Source organism: Danaus plexippus, chromosome Z (genome assembly GCF_018135715.1).
Source record: "Danaus plexippus chromosome Z, MEX_DaPlex, whole genome shotgun sequence".
Lineage (NCBI taxonomy): Eukaryota > Metazoa > Arthropoda > Insecta > Lepidoptera > Nymphalidae > Danaus > Danaus plexippus.
The window spans coordinates 5,743,637-5,770,042 of NC_083559.1; the positions used below are offsets into that span (position 1 = coordinate 5,743,637).

Below are 26,406 nucleotides of genomic sequence, written 5' to 3' on the forward strand. Positions count from 1 at the left end.
AAATTATTAAGCAAAATTGGTTTTTAACTGACATTAATCGTATTCATTTATCGTCTTCTAATCAAAACGTCCGTTTTGCAGGATAGAAAAATTCACTAAGAAAATTAAATTTTAAACAAAACACATTACATTTATTGAAACTATAACAAATATAAGAGTTGTCATCTACACACTTGTGTAGAAGTTGTTATCAATAAGTATATTGATAATATTTATAGGATTGATTAGAAAATATGTTCCATTGATGTCGAGGTAACACATTTTTAAAAGTATTTCACTGTAAATTGTGTGGTGTTTTGAATAAAAATGTTTCCGATCTTGTTTGAAGTCTTTCGTAAATTAGATAACATTTTTTTGATTTACTCGGAATGATTTCGAAAAGAAAGAGCTATTTTGAAACCAAATATGGATCTTCTAGAAAGAAAGCCTTATGGTGGGTAAGTAAGCAATAGTTTATATGTTATATATGTATATTTTATAATCACCATAAAACTAACACACTTCTAACATCTGTAAATCAACAACTCCAAACCTTTATAAAAATAATTACAATTTTTATCCTCGAAATGACCGAAACGGCCGCCTGCAACTCTTCATCGCTTCAAAATTTTCTTACTCTTAAGTCCTGTTTTAAATTTGGAAATAAATAATAGTCGGACGGCGCCATGTCTGGACTATAGAGTGGATGTTCCACTTCTGTGAACTCGCATCGATGAACCTCTTCCTCGAAACATACAGTGTGATTTATGAACACGGGCGTTGTTATGGAAAACAGGACACGTTTAGACAGCTTGCCTCTTCGTTTTTCCTTTATCTTGTCTCGTAATTTATCTCTTATTACGTTCTTTAAAATCCCCCATCATTGCAGATAGATCACAGTCTTTGAATTTTCGCCACAATGATCCAAAAATCCGGAGTGTAGCGCAGTCTTTCCCATCTCTGTACCGCTGAAAGACTTGCACTCACTTTTTTCCTGTGAAGATGTTCTTGGATCGCACGATGATAGGTACCTTTACAGAGCAGACTCCTTATGCACGCCATCCAATCTTTCTTTTATTTGGGCAGGGGATAAACCTTCTCAAAAAACTTTATGCCACTTCGATACTCCGTTTTCAAGCTTTTGAAAAAATATGCGACTGTATAAACGTGTACTTAATATAAGAGACAAGCAGTTTAATGCAACACTAGAACTATATAAGGCCAGTTAATTATGGGAACGAATAGGGAGATAGAAACCAGAAAGCCGAATAAGCAAGGAGAACAACTTACCTCTCTCAATAAAGAGGCAAATAATATATGTTCTTTCTTCTTTTATCAGCAAGATATTTTGACATATATTAATTTAACTTATTATAAACCATGTCTATTGTACTAGTTATTTATTTTACTCTACACTAGACGTGTTACTACCGCATTGTTTACGTTAACACAGGAAAAATCAAGCAGCCTGGGTTCTTAAGTAAGTTTACACATGCATATATACCCACAAGCTGCTGTATAAAAGTTTTCCTCTGTCTCATAAATAATAGGTTACCGGGCATATTTTAGTGGAAAAAGGTGTAACGTTAAATATTTTTGGACATCAAGTATGATATTCCTTCTTCGTCATATTAGCTTTCAGGTAAAAAAATACATGCAGCAAGGAAGACTGGGTTAAAATATGGTATATTTATTTGACATTTCAATAGAAAACAACACTAACCTGAAAAGTTTTTTGTTATGAAATCGTCGGCGAGAAACATTTAAAACTGGCCTTTTTTCAAGATATACCTGTATCAATATATTTCTTAGTATACCAAATTCACTCGATATAAAAAAAAAAATATTGCCAAACAGATCTTCTCGTCATCCAAGCTACAAGTGTCAAAATTATAGTTTTCTACTTTTGCTGATGTACAGAGCTGTAAGGTTACTCACAGTTTCAAGTCACTCAGCGTGATATAGAGAGGATATAGGATGTTAGAGGATTAGAAAGTTCAATATGCTGAAAAATCGTTAGATGATATTTATCTCCGTATATTTTTTACTGAAAATCCCAGTAAAAACTTCTTTATAACATCTATGATGTTCTTTCTCGCAGCGACTGTGTGAGTGATTCAATATTTTATTTTAAAAGAAATAGAAAATTTTACGTAATTTAAAACTGATTAAGGAATTTTTTTATGGCTATTTAACGTGATGATATTGTGATATTAAACCACTACTTAGGTTTATTTCAATGAGCATTAATAACATAACTGTGTGTACAACAGATTACTGATGTAGTGATAGAGTAGCTTAAATTACAGTCAGTTCTAGTTAAGTATAGTCAATTTAGTAATTCGCTACTGTTGTAATTATTTTAAAACACTTTAATTTTTAAGGTCAACTGTAAAGTGTGAAATTACTCCTAGGCTTCTGACCCCTATTATGTCATTAGTGCAAATCGATTTATGTGGAGAAAGTTGATTTGCTACAATTTTAATAAAGCCATTATTAAAGCAATTTAATAACATGCACAACTTTGAAAATGGACCAAACGCAATAATTTTCTATCTAATTTATACGTAACATTTTTCACTATTATTTTGGAAACGTTTAAAAAAACTACAAGTAACTGTAATAAAATAAATATCTGCATATGTTAATTTGTTTTAAGGAATATTTTTTTAATTGATTGTTTTCAGTATGAAAAATTATACATAAATTTACGAAATAAACACTTATGACAATTAACTAACGAAACTTTTTTTATATCAACGTATTACACAAAGGTAGACATTTTTCTTAACTAATAAAACCCAATGACTTTCTTAGTGTAGACTCTATATTAAATATTTTTATTAAAAACCTTTTTAGTTGTAAACAAAACATACATACTGTCGCTTATTTAATATTAAGATAAAACAAATGGCTTATGATTCTATATGTTTCGTAGTAAAAATCTCAATGATATGAAAGATTTTAATTATCTTATTAATTTTAATCGCCATGTCAATTCCACACTTTCATAAGCAATTAATAATAATTGGACTGTTAGATTCTGAGGTCACCCTATAGGATTATTAAATGAGTCACATGACCAAAATTTTTATTTCTTATTAATTTTAATTCAAAAATACATGGTTAACAATCTTTCATTTCACCAGCTTTATTAGGATTTTATTATATTTAATAGAAGGAAAGAGCAAAAGAACTGGAAAATTTGATACAGTTCTTTACTATATTATAAGTTAAATGAGTGCAAATGAGCCTAAATACCTTTCAGGAGTCCATCGAAAAATGTCATCTCTATTTAATTTTTTTTATTCATAACAATAAATATACGGTAAAAGAAGCGTGAGAATGTAATCTATTACCTTGCTCTGTCATTTCATATAAGGTGATATTTTTAATCAAAAACCCTGTAGGTGTCATACATTTTTATTCCTTATAATATCGTTGTTTATACATAATATTTCATTAAAGTTTCTTGATGTCATAAAGATTTCGTGATAATTTTTGAATTTTTTCCGTGTGGGAATAAAATATTGTAATATTTAGTCTGTATGGAAAGTCTATGGTTCGGGGGTGTAGGACCGCATGCGCGAAGCAGACCTCGGTTGTGCGACTGGCAAACGCGGCAGAACACGGTTACTGTCGCGTGTGTCGCCATCGATCCACGTTCGTTTAACCATTCGCCAGCCGTCGCTACGGCGATCGCTACAAAATGCAGCCCCCACCTCGAAAGGTAAGCCAAGCTGTAAACATGGCTAACTCTTTAAGTCATAAATAATCTTAGCTTTTGCTAAAGCTCGTTTCCACTGCCTGCGCTCTGCCGGTTCTATATAGCAATGACAATGAACTATATCGATAGCTTGTTTTCTCTAATATCTCGTGTGAAAGAGGTTTTGTCATTACATAATTTAAGCGTCTATCCATCAACATTAAGCCTAGGAGGTACAGATTTTTAAGATGGTCAGTGTCAAGATCAATGGGCCTTGTTCAAGCAAATGGCCTATTTTTTACAGTTTCCTATATAAAAGCGTCGACATCTTTTTGACCTGAAGCGATTGCTTCTTTATGTTTCTAATGAAACGTGTAAGATTTCGTATACATTTTTTTTTAAATTAAAATCGTCAATGTCGAGAGTTTAATATTTTTTAATATTATCGTTAGCAAAAGTAGTGTACAAACATAAAATATATATTGTAGTTTTTTTTAATATGTATGTTAATTCATATTTGTAAACCGCAATTCTAAAATACATATATGTTGTTGCATAAAAACGTTAAAGATTTTTCTTACCTTACTTTTAAAGTTGTCACGAAACTTGACAAAAAGATATTCAGTATTGGAATATTTAATATTAGGGTTGTTTTTTTCCCCGATTTTTTTAGTAGTGAAACGTGAAAAATCTCGTCTTTATCATCAGTAGTCCCCAATACCAGACGTCGAATCTTATAGCAGTTAGTTGTACGAATTTATCAAGATTGAAATTAATAGAGAAAAATGCGGAAGACCAGAGCAAGCACAAGTCTGGATTTAGGGATAGTTGACATTTTTTTTGTTTACTATATTCTGGTTAGCGTACTTATGACTATTCTTGACATTCTATGGATACATGTACTTTAAAAAAATATATCTCCTAACGTTTACGCAAACAAGCGATCAAGCGTAGGTATAACGATTTAATGAAAATTTTTACCGTCCTATGTCTAGTTTAACTTGTAAATTTATATCTTTGTAATATTTTTTTTGTATGAAAAGAACATATTAAATTGCTATAATAATAGACAACAAACTTTTTTTTCAAGTATTCATTCAAATATAAGTTTATTTTAATATTTAATATCATTATTTTAGATTGAGTTCAGAAGTAGCTGGTTGAAACATAATAGCCAAATTAAAGTATCATGTTTAATTAATTTTCTTTTTATCATAGGAGGACAACAAACTGTGTTTTTCCAATTGAAAATGTTATTTAAAGAATAATAATTTAATATTAGCTAAAGAAATGCTATTTCAATTTAGCTCTAATAGTAATTTACTGTATTCAACCGTTAACAAATCAGTAGGAGCACCTGCAACAGGAACGTGGGAGGATAATTGAGAAGGGAGTATAAAAGGAAACCTTTTTAGAATCGCTAGCTTCGTGAAATTGCTGTATTTAAGCTTAAAATAAATAATAAAATTGATTCGGATTTTACTTCTCCGAGTCAATTAATTATATCGGCAGTGGTTCAGATAAAAGATTTCAATTACTTTAAAGGAGCGACCATCTGAAAAGAAACTAAACAATTGAAATTACTCTTTGTATTTCGAATTTTCTTATAATACTTGTTGCTGTATTCTTCGATATTTTCATTACACGATTTTTCTATCGACAAATAAGTCATTCGACACAAGTCACATACCTACGGTATTATTTAGGTACTGGTGTTATTCTTTTTTAGGTTAATGGAAACTCCATGATGACACGCTTCAGTATTCAACGACATTTTTGATCTCATTTCGTTCTCCTTTAGTATAATACTACAATAGTACAATAATAATATGTGGGCAATAAAATACAAAATTTTAATAACTTTAAGCGTTTACAAAATTGCTAAAGATATCATACTGTTGATTTTTTAAATATAGGGAGTAAGATTTGATTTATTATTTCACATATTGTGAGAATAACTGAGATGATTGAGTCAAATCAATCGAGTCACTTGTGATAATCTATATTCTAGAGGTGACCTGTTATTGTCACATATACATACGCGTTCATATATGAACATGTTTCCACACACTAATACGACTAGACCTTCTATTGAAGATGATAGATATCAATTATAATGGACAATGTCAGAAATAATTAACATATTGTCTATAGCTATTCAAGTAATACATTATTATTATATGCATGGACTAGAAATGAGATATTTTTAATAATAAGATAAAGTTACGAAAAATTCTTTCGATGAAGTGCTCTTATGACTGATATTTTGTCTGTCGTGGTATGTTAAACATTAGAAAAAGAGTTTTATGCACTGCAAATAGCATTCTCTAAAGAAATTACTGGCAAGTTCCTTTCAAAATTCGCAGCAAAGAAGTGATAAAAGCTGACGAAGTGACGGACAAAAACTAGTAGCTATGTCATAAAAATATAACCCTTGTACTCCATTTTAGTTCAAATGGAAGGCAGTCTTAAAAGGAATTTAAAATATCATTTTATTTCCGGTTTTTTAACAACATACATAAAAATGTATACAATTTCGTTTTAGTCCATTTACCAAATATAACCAAATATAGATCACTAATTATTTAGTCCTTTGCAACTCTAACTAGCTTATTATTTAGTCCTTTGTCCACCTGACTGCTAGTTTCAGATAATTGTTGTAAAATAAAAGACCTACTAGTAGGTGTAATTTCATCATAAATCCTTACTTAAATTATAGGCTGACTGACAGTTACAAAACCTTTATAGAGACGGCTATTTTAAAACAAACCTAAAAACTTATGAGATCAAATCGACAATTACTAGTTTAAGAGTTTATATCGGCAACCCAGAAAGTTCGTGCGGTTTTGAGGGTTAAAAGATAGTAATACAAAAATAAGATATAGTTTTTTATACCGAAAAATAGTCACCTTCCTTAGATATAGCCTTTTCCCATCTAAACACGAGATTATATATACCTTTTTTGTAAAAATTTGGTTTTTGTGAATTAAAGAACTATATTATACTATGTCGTTTTCCAAGCCTCTCTATTTTGAAATACCCGATTCCGCATATGGTTGTCCAATGCTAAAAACAGGTGGTACTCACTTGGAGCAAGATCTGGTGAGTAAGGCGGATGAGGCAGTACTTCCCATTCTAATCGCGCCAGAGTTTCCTGCGTGACTCTTGCTGTGTGTGGTCTTGCGTTGTCCTGATGGAAGACAACTCCTCTTCGATTTGCTATCGCAGGTTATTTGCTGCCTTAGAACGACCGAAACTCTGTTTAGCTGTGCTGAATAAACTTCAGCAATAATGGTTTGTCCACTTGGCATAAACTCAAACGACACCTGCTGTAGTCCGCCATACACAAAACAAGATCTTTTTTTGATGAATGCTTGGTTTAGCAGCCAATCGAAACGGATCTTCACTAGATAACCAATGGTGTGAGCGCGTTTGTTGCAGTACATAATACATTTTACATCACACGTCAACATCCTGTCGAAAAACGGCGCTAAGTTGTGACGAAAAAGCAATAATGTACAGATTTTCAAAAGCTGTAACTTGTTTGCTTCACACATTTCATGTGGTACCCATTTACTTAGCTTCTATTGTTTCCCAAGCTGGTGGAAATGCATGCGAATAGTTACAGTTAGTCGCTTACATTGAATTGCAAGGCAAGAGCTTAGCATGTCTGACTTGAATCCTGCCTGATTGCCAGCTTGATATCGTCGTTGTTACTCGTCGATGGTCTTCCGGAGCGAGGTTCATCTTTCAGGCTTTCATTTCCAGAAGCAAATTATTAAAGCACTTCTGGCTATTTCGTTCAGCTACAGAACCCTCCGCAAAAGCAGTGCATTTCTTACGACAAGCCTCTGCGGCTTACCTGCCAAGTTTGAATTCATAAAGTAAACAAGCACGAATTATTGCACTTGACACGGCCATACTTTACCAATAATTATTTTGTTTTTTTTTTTTTAGTTAAAAAACTTATTTTACACAATAAATGATAATTCTTAATATAACCTTTTAAATGTATCATAAATTACCCCACCACTTTATCTTACTTGCGATATACAGTCCGTATAAGTAAACATTGAATGTAGACTGCAGGAACTTTTCTGGTTATCTTATTCGCTGGGTGCGTGACTCCAGCGCCATCTAACGATACAACTTACGGTGGCTCTTTTGAGAAAATAAACATGTATTGGATGTCAAATAGTTATTGAAAAAATAAAATCAACTTGAAAAATTTTTTTTTCAGACGTTCTATGAAGTGTACCACACTTCTTGTTGACATATTTTTTATTTGTAATGATTTTTGACGTCGACGATTCTAGAATATCTGTTTGTGTCTCAGCATCACATTTGTTACTGCTTACATAACGATTACAAATAAATGTTTTTGATGATATATTGGAGGTAAAATATATATTCGCTTCACAAGCTTGATCCATCGTTTGATTCATGGATGTATTAGGTTGATCAGTTATTTCAGACGGTTCTATAATATTCATCACCGGATCTATCTCAGCCGTTGACTTTTTTATTATTCTCCTGTCCGTGAAGCGTTTGTGTCTAAATAAATAAATTACGATAATATAAATAAAAATAAATTAAATAAAACAGGTACTGCTAAATCATTAACTATATCAAATAATATGTCTAAATTTTTTAGTCGATTATTTCTATTAATCTAAATATTTTAATCAAAACTTATTTTTTTTACGTACCTACTCAAAACTGTGGATTCGTGGACTTTACGTCTTCTATAAACTGATGGAAAAATAGTTGGAGCGTAATGAGGACTTGATTCAACATCTGATTTTTCACCGCCAATGAAGTGTTCACTGCATATAACATCCATATGTTTTGGAGACCATAACGATCCATCAATATTTTACAAAAAAATATTAATTAAATTATTACTCCGTTTTCTTACACGACATACACATGTATATGACATTATTCTATAGAATACGGCTGTAGGTTATAGTAATACTTACTTTTGCCTTTTAACAGCAGTTATCCATTTTTTTCGCTGATTTAATTTCCACTTGGCAACCGGAAACTTATAAAATTTACAATTACTATTCCTACTAGTATTTTTGCAATCGACTACACAACAACTTTGATGACCCATTTTATTTTATATATATAATTAAACTGACGTGTTATTGTTATGGTCATAGATAATAAAGAGCCACCCGTAGTTCTGTATTGTCCGCAACGAGCGCTGACATCACTTTTGTGTCCCCCACTATGCCTTACGCACCCAGCAAATAGTTGTCAGGCCAATATATATATATATAATATATCAAATATAGATTTTTATTCTATTTTATATACATTTTTTTTTAAACCTAAACAAATAGGTGGAGACATAGTAGGTACCTCACTATTTAGGAAACAATCCAAAAACAATTGAAGAATATGTTATAATAATTTAATAACTAACTCATAATTATGTATATCTTTACGTTACATTTTTGTGTTGAGAGTTTAACCATAATTTTCCTTGCCCACCGAAATTTATTGGTGACTATTTGAATTTCCTCGTGATAGATCTAAAAATGTCATACTATTCGTTTAGCTTGACACGTTGTACTATTTGTTTAAATTTTTGGGCATATATCGATAAATTCCTCAGCGATTTTATTTGGATGCTTTTTTATTTATTTATTGTTAGATAAAAATAAATCTCGGTTGTTACTTAAGGTAGCTAGGCTGTAAAATAGTTAAGGTAGAATAAAAACTGCAGACAATCTTTCTACTTTTATTTGAATGTGAGATTTTAAATAGGTAGTCAAATCACACAAACATTCATAATTTTTATTTGAGTTAAACTAAAGCAGATTTATCTAAATTTTGCGTTTACTTAACTGTTAATGTTGACGGGGCCTTAATTCATGAAAACAACCAAAACCTCCCATTTATAACACTTCTAAAGTAATAAATACAATCTCTAATTTTTATTAAATTAAAAAAAAAAATCATTGACATTACCCGATTATACTGGCTAGTATGAAACACATAATCGTGTAATAATGTGCCAAAAATGATCACATTATTTCGGAAATGAGTTGATACTCTTACACCACTAGGACGAAATTAACTAAACATGGCTTAAAAAAAATACCGCATCGATATCGGTCAATCCATTTGGAGCTACAATGCCACAGACAGACACACATACGAAAAACAACGTTAATGGTCCACTTTTTGCGACGTAAAGTAATAAATGTATATATATGTATATAAATGAAGTAACTCTGTGTGTTAGGGAACTCTAAGTTATAAATGTTTACAAATGATCTTTAGGTTACTTCGACATCAATAAGGAAACTTCGAGATACTAACAACTCTCGCCTTCCTGTTACCTTGCAACAGTATAACATTTCCGCTTCCGGCCATAAGCCGCAATATTAGAGGAATAGATGTAGTAAAATATTAAAATAAATGTAAAAGCAATTATGGAGGGGTGGATTTTTAATTTTAATTAATATCCTGCATATGACTGAACAAGACAAAGAATATATGATAATTAAAGTAATTAGTTAAATAAAAAGAAGGAACGTCAATTCTTTCATATCAATTAGATTTTATTGTTCGTGTAGGTATCGTTATCATTGAAGATTATTTCTCTTTGTAGCATTAATTCCTTTGTTAAATCCCATACATATATCTGCACCATGTATCATTCCCACTATTTCGTTTATCGAAATACCGGCCGACTTTGTCCTATTACAAAGCGGTTTGAATCGTATCATTGTACCAGAAGCACACCGATAGATTTCTAAACTTAGTTCAATCACAGGTATTTCAAGTTGGGTATTACAAGTTAAGAACTATATATATGTTATTGCTCATGCTTTTACATTATTGTTCATTTGTTAAACAACCATCTGTTGTCTTTGAAGATACGATTTTTTTAAGTACCTCAAGTTTCAAATTTAGTTGCCTAGTATTGCCCTATTTTACTTAAACTTTTGAAATCAAAAACCCAAAGAATCATTGTTTCCTAGTTTCTTTGTTTTTAATGCTCTGATTGCTTGTGTAATAGTTCTAAATTCTACCGGCTTTAAATGAAGGTAGTTTATTATTCTGTTCTATTAGAATATTGACCTTTTTTCAAAGAGCACTTAATCGGATTTAAAACAATGTAAACAATTTATAAATAACCCTGGTTAATAATACTTTTTGTATAATGTATTTTGCATAATGTTTTTTAAGTTTCTAAGACTAATTTACTCCAGAAGTTTCAATTTATAACGACTTTAGCTATAACTCTTACTCTTTAGATTAATTGACAAGTTTTTTTCGGTCAACTGTCAAGATTTACTTTAAGTACTGACGATATCACTCTTAACGATATTTCAACAATATTTTCAAATATATCTAAAATATTTGAACAAAATTTATAAGTTTTATTTTAAAATAAAATCATATCACGTTATCCAATTTTCACTGAAATATTTTTATATGACTTGAAATGTTCAATACAGGTATTCGCAGTTTAAAGGAATTTTGCGATATGGGAAACTATTTTATTAATTAAAGAAAACGCATACGATGCATATTTGCTTCAATAATAGGGCTTATATTAAAACCTTTAAATATGCATACATGATGCAATTAATAAATGAATAGTCATTTTCATATTATTTAATTTAAGAAATGTTTTATTATTTAAGTGCTTTATTATTCATCTTTTTACCAAATCCTTGACACGTTTTGTGTTTGTTGTGTCTTACAAAAAATAGTTATAAATACATCCATTTAAAATAAATTATTGAAGGTATAATATAACTTTTTACATCGACATTTGATTACCTAGTACCTAATATTTTATTTAGTGTAGGTCAAACGTAATATACAAAATTTTAAAAATAAATTATAGTCTTGCATAATGCAGAAAATGTTAACATAGTCCGATCATTCCACTGTCAGTTTTTTGTGATTGCCGTCGACTCACTCTACGAGTCTGTCAATCTGGGAAAATTTATTATTTCAGAAAATTTGGTTTGAATCTCACATTGGTATCTGGAACAAGAATATTCATGTTTCTCGTAATACTAACTAGCTAAAATTAATACATGGCTATTATTTGAAAAGAAAGAATTTCCCCAATGATTAACTAAGTTTTAACAATTTATAAAATCGTGTTAATTATGAATTCTTAAATATTAACTTAACCGTTCAATACTGAAAGTATTACATGATTAACAACTTTAATAACATAGGAATTTTAAACTTTTATAGTGAAGTAAGTTTTTGAAACTGGTGGTAATGAGTAGCTTGAATTTCAATAATTATGGAACTGCAATTAGTTCTCTACTTGGAACTTTTGCTTAAGTTATATTAAGTAAAAGTTATTATAAGAAAGGTAAATGTATGTAATCCTAATAATTTCAAAATTAAAAAGATATGTATAAAGGCAGATTTATTCTTTTATAATAATAACATATCTTCACTCTAAGTTTTAAGCGTTAGTTAGGGTTATGTCTACATTTTAAAAGGTGTTTTGTAAAAGAAAATAAGGTTTGCAGATTATTGTTATTTTTAATGTATATATAATGAAGAGAAATTTTCGATGAAACGAAATTGATGCCATAAGAAAAAAAGATAAAAACTATTTTTACATTTACTTATTACCACTCATGCTCTTTTAACACATTAGTATATTCTTAGATACCCGTTTATTTCTCTGTAACAGTTAACGCAACCTTCAGGTAGAAATAAAAGTCGATTATATCTTCTATTACTATTTCTGTCTCAAATCATTATTTTATATAATTCACTAATTTAGTTTGTCTATCAGTAACTAAATACTAATGTAAATCCCAGAAGATAACATTGTCATTGCAGAAATACATGTTCAAAAAAAGAACCGTTTTCAAGCATTTTTATTGAGTCAATAATAATATTTATAAAATAAAAATCTCTTCTATATTCCGTGAAAAAAAAATGTAATAAATATTTTTTATTTTTCCTGACAACTTGTAAGTACAGTTACTTAACAAGTTTAAAATTAATCAAATCAAGTTATTTAATTAACTTATTCGAAAACTCCCTAACCGACTCTTGGCCTTTACATATTGGGTAATGATAGTACAAGAAAAAAAATTGTAGTATTCTTTACGCACTTAACGAAATTATTGTTTCTAATAAAAATTTTCTTTCCTTACCCTTTTCATTCCGTTGCACAGATTTTTTAGTCCGTTCGTCTCATTCAAAGCATCATTGTTGCGAAGTCTTTGGAATTCCGCCATATTGGATTTAGAGTGACTTCGTCTCACTTTTCATATTATACTCAGCAAGTTCTTACATTTCATATTCTTATTATGTTCTCCATTTAAACTAACTAAAATAACTAGAACCACTATCTTTAATTGTAAGTACATCGTCTTGCGTTATTTAAAATGATGATGTAAATTTATAGTCATTAACCATGCATTGTGTTCTAAATTAAAGATGTAGGTAAATGAATTTTAGGCTCAACCAGTTGAAGAGATCTGTTTCATAATTAGATTTCAAGATTCCAACTGCACATTATATTTTTTAACTTACCTACATAAATAAGGACTTAAATAATACATTTTAAAAACTACATCGACTGCTTATTTAAAAAAAAGGTGACAAAATAGGAACGAGGACATAAACAAAATAATAGTATGTAAAATAACATACAACTAACTTTACTAACATTATGTGTTACTATTTAGTAATAGTGACTGTATGTTTAACAATGTTTTACTATGTATAACATTGATATACTGACTATTGATTGAAATAATATACGTACATAACATTTAAAATCGGAAAGACTATCTGAGAAGAAATTATCTTAAAAAAAATCGTTAGACGAATACACAATTGCATAAAAAATTATAAACAAACTCATCGAAATTTGTATATAGTGATTACGGAATCACAATTCGCTTTTTTGAATGTGTAAAAGTTATGCCTGATTTAATGACCTGTATGGTAATAAGAAATGAATTAACGCTTTGATTTTTCTACAGAGCAACTATACAAAGTTTCTGAAGAACCTTCATACAGAGCAAATAGCGAAGCTTCATGCCAAAAACCAGCATGAATGCGACTTGCTTGAAGATCTGCGCTCCTACACCATTAAGCGCTCGGCTATTGAGAAATCATATTCAGAGGTATATAATTTAATGCTTTTATTATACATACTTTTATTCATAAACTTCATCCAGATTTTAATCCAAGGAACACTATTCATTATTCATTTCCTTAATAGTTTTTTTTGTGTAAAAATCAGATTTAAAATAAGTAAATATTACAAAATTTCTTAAATGTTCGTTAAATTTCCTATATGTATTATAATTTGTGATTTGACGTATCGTATTTTTAAAAGTATTGTTGGATTTTTTATAAGCGTTTTTGGATTCTTTGATACAAGAACATAATAGCAATTCAGAGAGATTTTGTTCGTTCCGGATCCATTTTTAACTAAACAATGCACACACAATTAGGAAAGAAAACTGAAAATATTTTTCTGTGATCCCAGGCCACACCCAATGTTATGTAGTAAACTATGTATTATTGTATTAAAATTGTCTTAATATATTAACCTTAATATTGTTGTGAAAAGTAAAAAAAAATATAAATGCGCGAGTGTGTGTGTGTGTAATTTTAACATGTTTATCCCTAGGCCTTGCTTAAAATTTCATCAGCATATCTGAACAAGAAAATACCTAATATACCCGATTTGAAAGTTGATGGCGCTGAAGAAAAATGGTAAGTGAATGTATGAAGTTAACAGCTATATTAGTTAAGAAAAATAAATATATTTTTTTTTATATCCCGTAATACTAAAATAGTTTTATTTGGATTTGCCGTTCATTTATATACTTACTGTTGTAATAACAGATTATTTTTTCGTTTCTCTTAGCGTCTGACAGATTCTTATAATATGTACAAACCCAAAATTATAAAAATAGGTTAATTAAAGTCTGAACCATCATCCTCATGAATCATTTAGACAGATGATGTCACGTAAAATTATATAGTAAGATATAATAATAAGGGTATTAAACGCAATATTATATTTTTTTATAATTCGTACCAGTTAAAAGATAATTAATTAAAAAATGATTTTCTTCATACTTTAAACCTAATGAATATGTAGACAATAAAATAAAAATTAATATGAAAAAATAAAACAATTATTCCATTAAAAATGTATATGAAGAAATATTTAAGGAAATGATTTTTTAATTTTTTAAGAATTAAATAAAAATATATTTTGGATGTAAGTGGCATTCTTTAATCTTTTTTGTTGAAACTTTTAACCAGACTTATATTATATACATACATGTTTAAACTACAGAGATCATTTTCTATAGCCTCGGTATATGCAATGCGATTCTTTTTCTTTTGGCATTTAAAATTTTATTATGCGCTCAATTCAGTAACGTTGCGACCTTAATGAAGACTTTGATTATTTATGGAATATGAGCGTTTAAGAAAACATAGCTATCGGGTAATGAATGTTTGCGTTTGTGTAGGAACATGTGGAATGTTTGGCGCACTGTGTTGGAAGAAAATGAGAAACTTGCGCGTGCTAGACTCGCAGCTGTCGAGGTGTTCCAGCAGCAGATTGCTGACGAAGCAAAAGCTTTACGGCAACATAAAATGAATGTAGCCAAAAAGGTAGGTCATACTATTAGTCCGATAGAATACATATATATAAAATACTTATAAATAAATTGCACACCATAAAATACTGTACAATATATCTTATTAAAATGATTAAAGCATTGATTTTTTACGTATTAAGTATACTTATGTAATAATTATATATGGCTCATGTCTTCAAAACAAACATTTGCATTTTTAAGGCGATTGTGTTAGTATTTTACGTAAATTGTTTCTTAGGTGATATATAGCAACAATAAATTTGGAAAACAACATTAGTCGACTTTCATAAACTTTTAGTTAGGCTGATAAGATTTATCTTTGTTGACAAGGTTATTTTTATATTTTCTTTCTTTTTATATATCAGTATTTTATCGATATAAAATATTACAACTATTTTCGTATAAAATTCAAGGAAATATTCTTCCAGGAAATATTAATTTCCCAGAAGAATTAGAAATATCTTCATCAGTTCAATTTCTAAGCTTGCTCTTATTTAATTTATAGGTCAATAAAAGCAAAAGTATTAATGGTATGCCATGGCAGGAAAATTTTGCTTGAGTTATTTCAAAAATAAACTGATTCAATATATTATAAAATTAATATTTTTTATCAATTGTCACGATATAATATGTTACAAAAAAATTACAGACAGTTATAATTTTAAACTTCCAAAAATATTACTAAGGATATGACTAACTAATTGATATTTACTTATGTGAGCCAGCCTAAATAATAAATTACACTGGCCACTATGATTTTTATTTTATATTTTTTTTCCATTAATTTTTTAGTGTTGAGTACGAAATGGGGCCTAGTGTATTGTATACATATCACATCAGATTTTTTTATAAAATTAATAAATTCTATTAATTAGAATTAATATTTATTAAGACCCTCAAATATTCAGTTGAAAATGGCTGATATACTATTATTCCCAAAAATTACATTTTAAAATTCAACAAAAATATTAAGTACAAGCTGTGGGTTGGGGCTTTGCCCGCATATTAAACCAGCCTTCATAACTTTATGATATTGGATCTATTTCAAGGTTTTGCTCTCTCCATTAAATAAGTAATTTTGAAAATCAGTCTTTAGGTGAAAGAGTAACATCGTAGCAAACATTTAATCAAACTGAGAACTTCCTCAATTTCAAAGATGATTTAAAACAAACCTATGTCATTCCTTATGACATTACCTACCTGCGCATGAAACTTTTATCAATATCGATACAGACATTCCAGAGAATAGCATGAAGAAACAGACTGACAAACACTTAATTTATTTTATAGTATAGAAATGTGCTAATGAAATACTTGTTTACAGACAACCATTTGGTTGGTCGATTAATTTTCATTCACCTCTGTTTTATATTTATAGCTTATTATAAACTACTGTGAATTGTTTTTTAGATAACATGGCTTCTTAGCTTTTAAAAAAATTAAAAAAGAAGTTTTTTAAAAATTTCTAACCCGACCTTTTCATTTATTTCACTCGTGTAAGTACAAACAGAAAAATATGTATGAAATGAAAATAATACGTCGAATGGAAGCTTTTACTGCCGTAAGAAAAATAATAAACCTTTTTATACTCTTTCACATTTTTAGGCATTTTGAATAAAAAAGTTAGTTGTATTATGAAGAGAATAATTTATACGATTACTACGTATATATTTAATAATAAATCGCGTATCAGTAAATTGGTAGAAGTTTAATAAATCGATAAATAAGTCGTCCCTATCGATATTAACCTTTGTTTGTTAGAAACATTATTTGAATATAATATTACCATAAAAATTGCTTTCCATACATCAGAACCGATACTGTTGCGAAATTAATAGTACAATATTTACATTTACACGGATAGGAAATTCATATAATGTAAGTAATATTTAAGTGCTCGAACTGTTCTTTAATCAACAGAACAAACTAGTTTTTGATTGGCTGTTTACATTAAACGCTAGAAAAACTGCTATCCAAGAATCAATGTACATATATAAAACTGAACTTATCTTTGATGTGGAACCAAACACTATATACAGTAAAGCAACTATGATCATAATCATAAATGAATGCGTATATTCTATTGTGTATATTCTATTGAAGGCCGACATATCCTGCAGTGAATCTAATTTTGTGCTTTACAATTGAATGCAATACATCCTGGACCACTGAGTTAATATAAACCCATATTGCTAATTTAAAAACCGTTGCAAAGACGAAGTCTGTTGTGATACGATTTTAATATTCCTTCTTTGGAATATGATCTCTATTCATTTTAATATTAGTAGAAAAAAGAATACTCCTGAAAAACTTTTAATGTAAAAATTCCAAACATATTGAAATATGTAGACTACATATGTAATTTAGAATGAGTGTAGATGCTTGAGTACAATCATAATTCTAGAATGTTATACCCATATATGTATATGAATTACTCGAGTTCCGTAAAGCAGAAAACGCGAAATAGCATAACGAATTCATATTCTAACACACTAATATACATTATTTCTCATTTTGTAAAAGTGTTGGAGACAGTACAGGTTTGATTACAATCATTAGTAAATGTATTAAATATAGCAAATATAGAGCATGGGTATAATACTGATAATAATGGCTCTCAACTTAAAAGTTTATTTTACTTCAATTTTAATATATATTGTTTGAATTATGCAACACATTTTGATAAAATTGATTTCCACAGAATCGTAAAAAAGAATTCAATTTGTAATTTACAATGCCTATTTCTAGACACAATTTAAGTGTGTAACTGGTATTACATAAAATTAAAAATTATGCTGGTCTACATGTTACTTGATAACTATTATAGTATACATACAATAAGACATTAATTTGTCACAAATATTTTCTGATTAGCGATCACTCGGCTATGTTGGTCACAATTTTTATGGTAATAACATGCAATATAAAACATCAGTTCAATGTGTTATTTTATGATCACACTGACTCATTCAATTATTAGTCGTTGTCTAATATACCTTAAACAACAAAGAACTTAATATTATATTTATTTATATGAAAATAACTTTCGTAGATTCTATTTATAGCGCAATAACTAATATCCGGAATGCCACTTATTTTATGCCACCCGTCTAAAAATGAAGAAAGATAGAGGAAAGTAAACAGGAAATAAGAATCCTGAGAACCAAGATGAGACATGCCATGAACGCAATTCTTAATTGAAAATTCTAGCTTCTTTCTACAGATGTGAACTATTTATATTCCATCCAAGTTATTATATTATTAATTTCTTTTACTATAAATATGTAATAACAAGAACCTAAACACATTGTCATGCTTCAAGCCTCCTGACAATAGTGAAAACAATTTTACGATATTCTGTCAAAGGCTTTTAAAAAACCTCTCATTTTCCAATATACGAAACTATACGGGCGAACACGTTAAAAAAATGAAATTATAGTTCATGTGAGATCTTTATAATCAACTTCACACAGAATGCTTCGTAAAAAAATGCTTCAATTTCAGCTTTTTGGAAACTAGCTGTGCGGAAAAATAAATAAAAGATGTACTTTTTCAGATTTAATAAAATTGACTGCATATCCGTTCAGTTGAACGGATTGAATCCAGTTGGATTGAATTTAAATAAGCAGAGAAACAAAAATTAATAATGTTTCGTATTACTGCATTGGATTTTTTCTTATATATTTGAAGAAAGTTGGGTTTACAGTTTCTATATAGAAAAAAAAGTATAAATAATAAAATATTTTATAAGTAATAATTTAAAAGTAATAGTAATAAAATATTTAATAAGTATCAATAATATTCATAAATTTAAATTAAATTATGTAATGAAAATTATCTTTGTTGCTTATGCAGCTGTTGTGAATACTTAAAGATGCTTTGTCAAGAATGCTTTAGAACAAAGTATTTTACATAAAGATTTACTTTTCCTTAATGATTGTTATGAAGAAAAAAATAAATCTTTATGTAAAATAAATTCCTGGAACATCAAGTCCTTTTCCTCATCTATATAGTTTTTAGAAAGGATTTTTAGCGGTTGCGTTTTACTGTTTAAAGTAATTAATTATATAATATTATTATTCAATATATAGGCATATCCGCAACGTTTTGCATAGCGGCATATTTAAAGGCATATTTGCAGAGCATACAAAACATCACTTAAAAAACATTTGTCTGTCTGTTTGTCCATAGTAAAATACCAAATGCTTAGACATGTTTATTCCGGGACTGATGTTAAACAATCTGCAAAAATATTAAGCTGCCCTGAACGTCTTACGTAGAGTGGACTTTGGAAGCAACTCTTTTGATAGTGCTTCAAAATTTACCTAAGTAGATCAGCTTCTGGTTAGAGAAGTTCTGACGGCACTTTACATAAAATACAATTCTGGGAAATTTATGAAGTTATCTATATTGAACGAACTCTTTCCATTCAGTGGGCGGACTTAATGGAAACAAATTGTATTATAATGCCATTATTCTTTTACTTTCAATGTTACGTTAAATATCTTAGTACTTACAAAGTTTTAATATTAAAATATTTAATAATTGTACGTCATTATTTTTACTATGAAGTGCACAGATTCTTTGGCTCAAGCGCATAAAGAATTACAATTAACGGTATTAGACGTTGATAAGACAAAGAAACTGTACTTCGACGAAGAACACACAGCACATGATGTCAGGGACAAAGCAAAGGATATCGAAGAAAAGTGAGTTAGAACTCCTTGACGTTTCTTATGTCTTGATGGTATCATACTTGATATATTTTACCCCTGTTCACTATTGGAACTAATAAAACTCATCCTTAACATTTGTAATACAATGTAATTTGTTTTTTTTTTAAATATGCCTAAATTTACTAAAGTATTTATTGCCTTTTAGACTGAAAAAGAAAAAGGGATCATTTTTTCAATCGATCACTTCCTTGCAAAAAAATAGTGCAAAAGTGTCGTCCCGACGAGACCAACTTGAAGAAAAATCTACAGGAGCACGGAATGACTATCTCTTGAGCATTGCCGCTGCTAATGCTCACCAGGTTCGAAATATGAGTCTCAAAAAATTGGAGTTATAAATCAACCTCTTTTACTTATATATTTTTATATGTGTTACGTTTACAGAATCGCTACTTTTTGGTAGAATTGCAAACCTGTATGCAAAGCATGGAATCGTCTGTGTATGAAAAAGTATCTGAATTTCTAACTCTCATGGGTCGCACCGAACTACTTACATGCTCCGCTACTCAACATTCATTCGGAAAGATTAGAGATCAAGCCCAACAGTTGACGAGAGAATATAATCTCCAGTGTCTATATTTGTACTATCCCGTACTGAAACAGCACATTCAAGTACAAAACAATTTAAACCAGTAATTATGATTATGGATATCGGAGTCGTAAGTCTAGTGATATTTTTTTTTTTACTTTTAGTACGAATTTGAAGCTTGTGATAACGACCCTGTTGATAATGTAACTATGGAGCATGAGTCAGTATCTTTAACACTCGCCCAGGAGGCTCGTCGTTGGGCCACTCGAGTTGTAAGAGAAACTGCTCTTGTTAGAGATGCAACTCGTAAATTGCATCTATATCAGGCTATGCGAGATGCGGGACAAAAAGTAAGCCTTTATTCAATACTGGTGACGTTGCATAAGATTCCAGTATACATTACTACTTTGCTTTAGGTTGATCCAAACGATCCAAATGGCCCTGAACTTGAAGTACGCATGGATGAGCTCCGAAACAATATAAGGCGTTCAGAAACATCTAAAGCGAAGTATGAAGCTCGTTTAGAATGTCTCAGAACCAGTGGCGCACCAGTCGATGAATGGTTGAAAGAAGTAGATTTGTTAGCAGTGCAAGATACCTTACCTAGAAGCAGTAGCCTGCTTAGTGTTCGAACTGACGCGTCTGGGGCAGCTGTACGTAAATATATGTATACTACACAGTGACATTGTAATAGTACGTGGCTTAAAAATAATTTTTATTTTCGTAGGACCAGCCCAGTTCTGATTCATTCTACGATAGTGATAACACAGAGGGAGAAGTGGCCACTACTTCTGGTGTGGCTAGTACTTCAGGCCACCAACGTACTACGTCTGATTCACAACATGAAGATGATAATGAAGAGGATGTTGATGGTGTGTTACATAAATATTTTACTAAATTTTCTAGGAATAAAAGGTTATTTTATACAAACGCATATATCTGTTTGTAACCTGTGAAAGAAGAGTTTGAAGAGGGTTTAAAAGAAAGGTCTTATAAGTTTGACGTTCATGTCTATCTAAGGCATAGTTGTCCTCAAACAGATTACCTATTTCCTATTTCCAAAAACTAGATAGTTGTTAGATATGTTTGATTAACATCGCAGCGATAGTTTTAAACTTTGAGGTCTTTTCTAAAATTATGTAAGGCATTTTTGGCTTTTATGGTTACTCGACTAAGCACTGCACAGGTGCCCGCATAACTATAAAATAATGTTTAATGAGTACGGGGTTTTTTAAATTTTAATTTAAAAACCTTTTAGCCGCTTTAGAAGAAGAGCGTATGCGTATTGAGCAACTTACTGTTGGATGGGATGATCCCACACAAGTTAGCTGGGGTGAAGCGGATCAAGAAGCGGATGCGACTCAAACATCCACTGCTGTTCCAGAGGCTCCTGCTGCACCACTATACAAATGCACTGCATTATATTCATACACCGTAAGATATTACATCTTGTATTTTAATTTTTATTTAAATAAAATGATCGATTGGATGAAACACATGCCTGTAATAATAGGCTCAAAATCCGGATGAACTTTCAATTATTGAGAATGAACAACTTGAAGTGGTTGGGGAAGGTGATGGCGATGGTTGGCTCCGTGCTAGAAATTACAGAGGTGAAGAAGGCTATGTTCCTCATAACTATCTTGATGTGGAAAGGGAGCAAGTAAGCTTTATAATACAGATTTATTCCTAGCATCAAAACTCTTCATACAAACTATAATTAAACTTTCAGACTTCAAGTGCTCCAGGATTGGTGGCACAAATTTCATTCTCATCTGTAGATTACACAGTTGAAGGAGAAGATGCAGATATTGTACAGTCACCAGACCAGATATCTGTTATATCTGCGCCAGTTAAGCCCGAAGAACCCAAAGAAGAAGACACGACTAAAGTTAGTGTTGAGGAAAAACCTAAATCTTTGCCAACATTGGGATATTGCTTTTCTTTATATGACTATGATGCCGAGGGAGCTGACGAACTTAATCTTGAGGAAGGACAGGTTTGCATTTAACATCTTATTTTTAAATTATAGAATAAAACAGTTTAAGGTGTCATGAATATATACTTATCCATAGATTATACGAATTGTTTCTCGTGACGCTCATGGGGTGGATGACGGATGGTGGCAAGGAGAAGCTAATGGAGTAATTGGTAATTTCCCATCGCTTATCGTTGAAGAATGTGATGAGGTATGTATATTCAATTAAAAACTTTAATTAGTAGAACAATCGATAAGAATTCAATGGTTTTTCTGTGTTAGCATGGTGAACCACTTAGTGGGGGAGATGATGATTGGACTCCACCAGATTCCGCCCCTCCAGTATTCGTTTCACCCCCCGAATCCCCCACTGATTTCAACGACGACAGTAAGTGCTCACGAATGAACTTTAATTTTGACACTCCCTTTTTCTTCCTTGCACCCGTATTTCGTACTTTGGCAACTTCATAATTTACCTGATATTTTAAATATTTAATACATGAAGTTGTTTTTGTTCGAATTTTATGCCTTGTTGTCTTGAAGAGCAGCAAAGTATTAATTTGTATAGTAAACAACATAGTTGCCACATAAATGCGGTTTCATAGGCAGTAGTTACGTGACAGATTGGATTATTGGCTGTGGTTGTTTCTCAATTGGTATTGTAATTATCATTTGGTTTCCTTGCAGTTTTTATAGCACGTTTTTAAATTGTTAATTACTTTAGATATTGTTATTGAAAAAAGCTGCGAGTCGTGAATTATCATACATCACCATAAATGCATGATATTTGCACGAATATTATAATAGTTTAAAATATATTTATTGAAAATAGATACATTTTAATTAAGAATAAATACAAATTTATTTATTCGATTCAAGACCAAGGAACTTAATTAAAAGGCAATTGTTTGAAAAATGTAAAGTTCGTTTTTAAATCTATACATTGTCAGATTATTCAAATTAAACACAAATAATTTCTTGCACCGACTATACTTGACTTTCTTCCTGGCTCTAAACTCTAACTAACCTTAACCCCTTTTCTTTCTACTACGATATATTTTTTTACACATTGGTGCAGCTACAATGGGTCGATAGAGACTCCTTGATATATCTCATATGTACCAACTTTTGGCTTTTGTGAGTGTGTGTATTGATATTTGTATGTGCGTTTAATGTGGTTGTTATGGATTTTTGGGAGCCTAATGCTTTAGTAGCGGCTTCATAGCAGAGGTCTTCGCACATTTGGCATTACTCGATTCCATAGTTGAACTATTTAACCTTACTCCGGACGCTGCCAGTTTTCGGTGAGAACAACAACACTAAGAATGCTGCACCCCCCGCGGCTCCTCCCCCGCCCCCGCCTGCTGATTTGGGTGACTCTATGGACAGTCAACCAGACTTCAGCTTTAACCTTGAACTTAGTAGGAACCGAGTTGAGCACTACGATTCACAATTCGGCGAAGAGCACTCTGTTAACCCGCCAGTAACCATAGTCGGTAAGTTAATTCTATTTTTTTAGTTAAAGAAAGTGCGGTTTGAAAATAAATGTTAAAATGAAGTTCAGTGACAAAAAAATATTCGTGGATAAAACGTAATTTTATATATTTCACTAAGGCATTACTTCATTTAGATAATGGATATTGAAAATTCTATATGTAAAAAATATTAATATGAAATGAATTCTTTTTTCATGCTTCAGTTGATGAGGTTGTCGGTGATATGTTTGAAGAAGAGGTTTGGTTTTTAATTAAACACTTTTTTAGTTTGTCTCTTTTTATGTCTGCTTTATAAAGCGCTTTATGGGTAACAGTGAGCATGGAGATCCCTAATTGATGACAAAGTCATGTTCCAAATGATCGAATACAATGTCATAATATGTGTAAATTACTTATTTGCTTTTAAAATAACATTGTAAGTGTAATACTGGTTTCAGTTTATTTTATGCTCACTAAGATGATTTTTGTAATCGATCCTTTGAGAGGGGTCATGTTACATGTGCACTTCGTGACACAATGCTTGTGCGAACTACGAGTGATATTTGTTGGGAACAATTAATCGGTATATACTTCGGGAAAAGATGCAAAAGTTGGTAAAATAATTTTAAAGAACAAATATACAGTCAAATATACCAAACATTTATTCGGATAACAAGAATTGTAAAGTATTGTACAAAAAAAATCTCATTATAGTCATGGAAGTATCTAGATCTCACATCATCACTAGCATGACAGCTTTTGTAGTTAGAATGTATATTAATATTTTAGTCCAACTAGAGGAAGAAAATAATAAACAGAAAATTTGATACGATTTTTCTTATTACCAAAAAAAGCACTGTTTATTTGATCTTAAACAATTCGACATTTTATGATGGCAAAGAAATATTTAATTATAAACAATAATACTTCGACCTTGCTAGGAAGTGGAGGAGTTGCCGCCCGCTCCGGTACCAAAACCTGCACCGCCCAAAGTTGAAATTACAGACGATGAATGTGGCCTTGGGGTAGCGCAAATAGTTATCACAGCTGCTACCCCTATGATGGAGGAGCCAGACCAACCATTTCCACCAACTGAGCCCGAGCCTGAACCCGAACCCGAGCGCGAGACTGAAAACACTAACGCACCTGAGCGTATTGAGGAAAACGATGACGAAGAATCTTCTCTTTCTGAACAAACCGCTGTTTGTCTCCGCGATTCTGAAGAAGGTCACGCTGATTCAGCCCCACACCCGCAGTCAAGCTCAACAGCTTCTGAAGGAGAATCGGGGGCTTCGGTTGCCTCGGGTCCCCCTACCGCTCCACAGTCTCCCCCTTCAGCCCCTCGTGCCGGGCGCGCCTCCATCCCAGATGAATTAGAACCTGCGCAACTAGCAAGGCTCACAAATCTTAAGGAGTCCAACGCCTAGACCTATGCTTCTCGACTGATTTACTATCATTCTAGATCGTCATTCTTCTACTTGGCAGTATTTACTAAGAATACGTTTTTTTTTTATGTCTCAAAGATTTTCTCAGGCAACGAAAGGACTACAACCTTTTTAACATTCATTTCACACAAAAATTATATTTCTATCATAGATCGTTTCTCACATATGGATATTTTGTATTTATAATCACTTTACTTTAAAAATCATATTTAGAAAAAAAAAATCTCAAAGAAAATTTATTGATACCTATTGTTAATCAAATTATGGTAGAACAAAACGTATGAATTATTTGTAATCTACTTTTTATTCACTGCATGATTATTTTATTGCAATTCAATCGAACTTGTTGATTCTTATGATGAGAAGCGGTCCAATGGTCGTAGCACTCTTGTATATATTATGTTTAGTTGACGGTAAGAACTTGTAACTTTATAACCAGGATATTACAAATGACTTAGCAAACTTACATGTTGTTTAACAATATTTAAGGTACATTTTACATGGAACCCCAACCAAAAAATCATAATCTTTATGAGTAGTGTGGTAAAACTCATTTCAAAAAAGCTTTAATCTTTCATAACTTTAAAACTATAATAAACTACACCTTTAAATTCTATCAATACTTTGGTTTACAACTTAAAATAACAAAAATGTGTCAAAATGCTCTAAACATGTAAAATTATTTAATTTGAAAGATTCCGTCTAGCGAGTTGCCTAAATGAAACACAAACGAATATAACCCTATCGAACAAAACAGTCAATAAAGATTAGACATGCCAAAGTATTATTTACTCCTGCGGGCTCAAGTACAATTTTAATGTGGAAATTGTTCATGAGATAATTTACATTTACTTAAAAATTTTCCCTTTTTCTATTTAAAGAATATTTGGTGGGAAGCTTTTGTACCTGCATACAT

General features: G+C 30.8%; 1 protein-coding gene across 2 annotated transcripts; it reads left to right on the forward strand.

The window, feature by feature from the left end:
* Window positions 1–254: 254 nt before the first annotated feature.
* LOC116777112 (protein nervous wreck) lies at window positions 255–25,956 on the forward strand. 2 transcript variants are annotated; one of them, XM_032670475.2, is made up of 18 exons: window positions 3,590–3,709; window positions 13,687–13,830; window positions 14,343–14,428; window positions 15,199–15,343; window positions 19,903–20,039; window positions 20,212–20,365; window positions 20,448–20,675; window positions 20,757–20,942; window positions 21,009–21,245; window positions 21,320–21,464; window positions 21,851–22,026; window positions 22,106–22,255; window positions 22,325–22,591; window positions 22,668–22,781; window positions 22,853–22,958; window positions 23,869–24,066; window positions 24,270–24,304; window positions 24,987–25,956. In XM_032670475.2, exons 1-18 carry the CDS (start codon window positions 3,689–3,691, stop codon window positions 25,470–25,472), a joined length of 3,015 nt encoding a protein of 1,004 aa, XP_032526366.2. In that variant the 5' UTR covers window positions 3,590–3,688; the 3' UTR covers window positions 25,473–25,956. The 2 variants fall into 2 exon arrangements, with proteins under 2 accessions (XP_061382415.1, XP_032526366.2); XM_061526431.1 differs by lacking the exons at window positions 3,590–3,709; window positions 24,270–24,304 and adding an exon at window positions 255–437 and having other exon boundaries at window positions 24,987–25,170.
* Window positions 25,957–26,406: the final 450 nt, after the last annotated feature.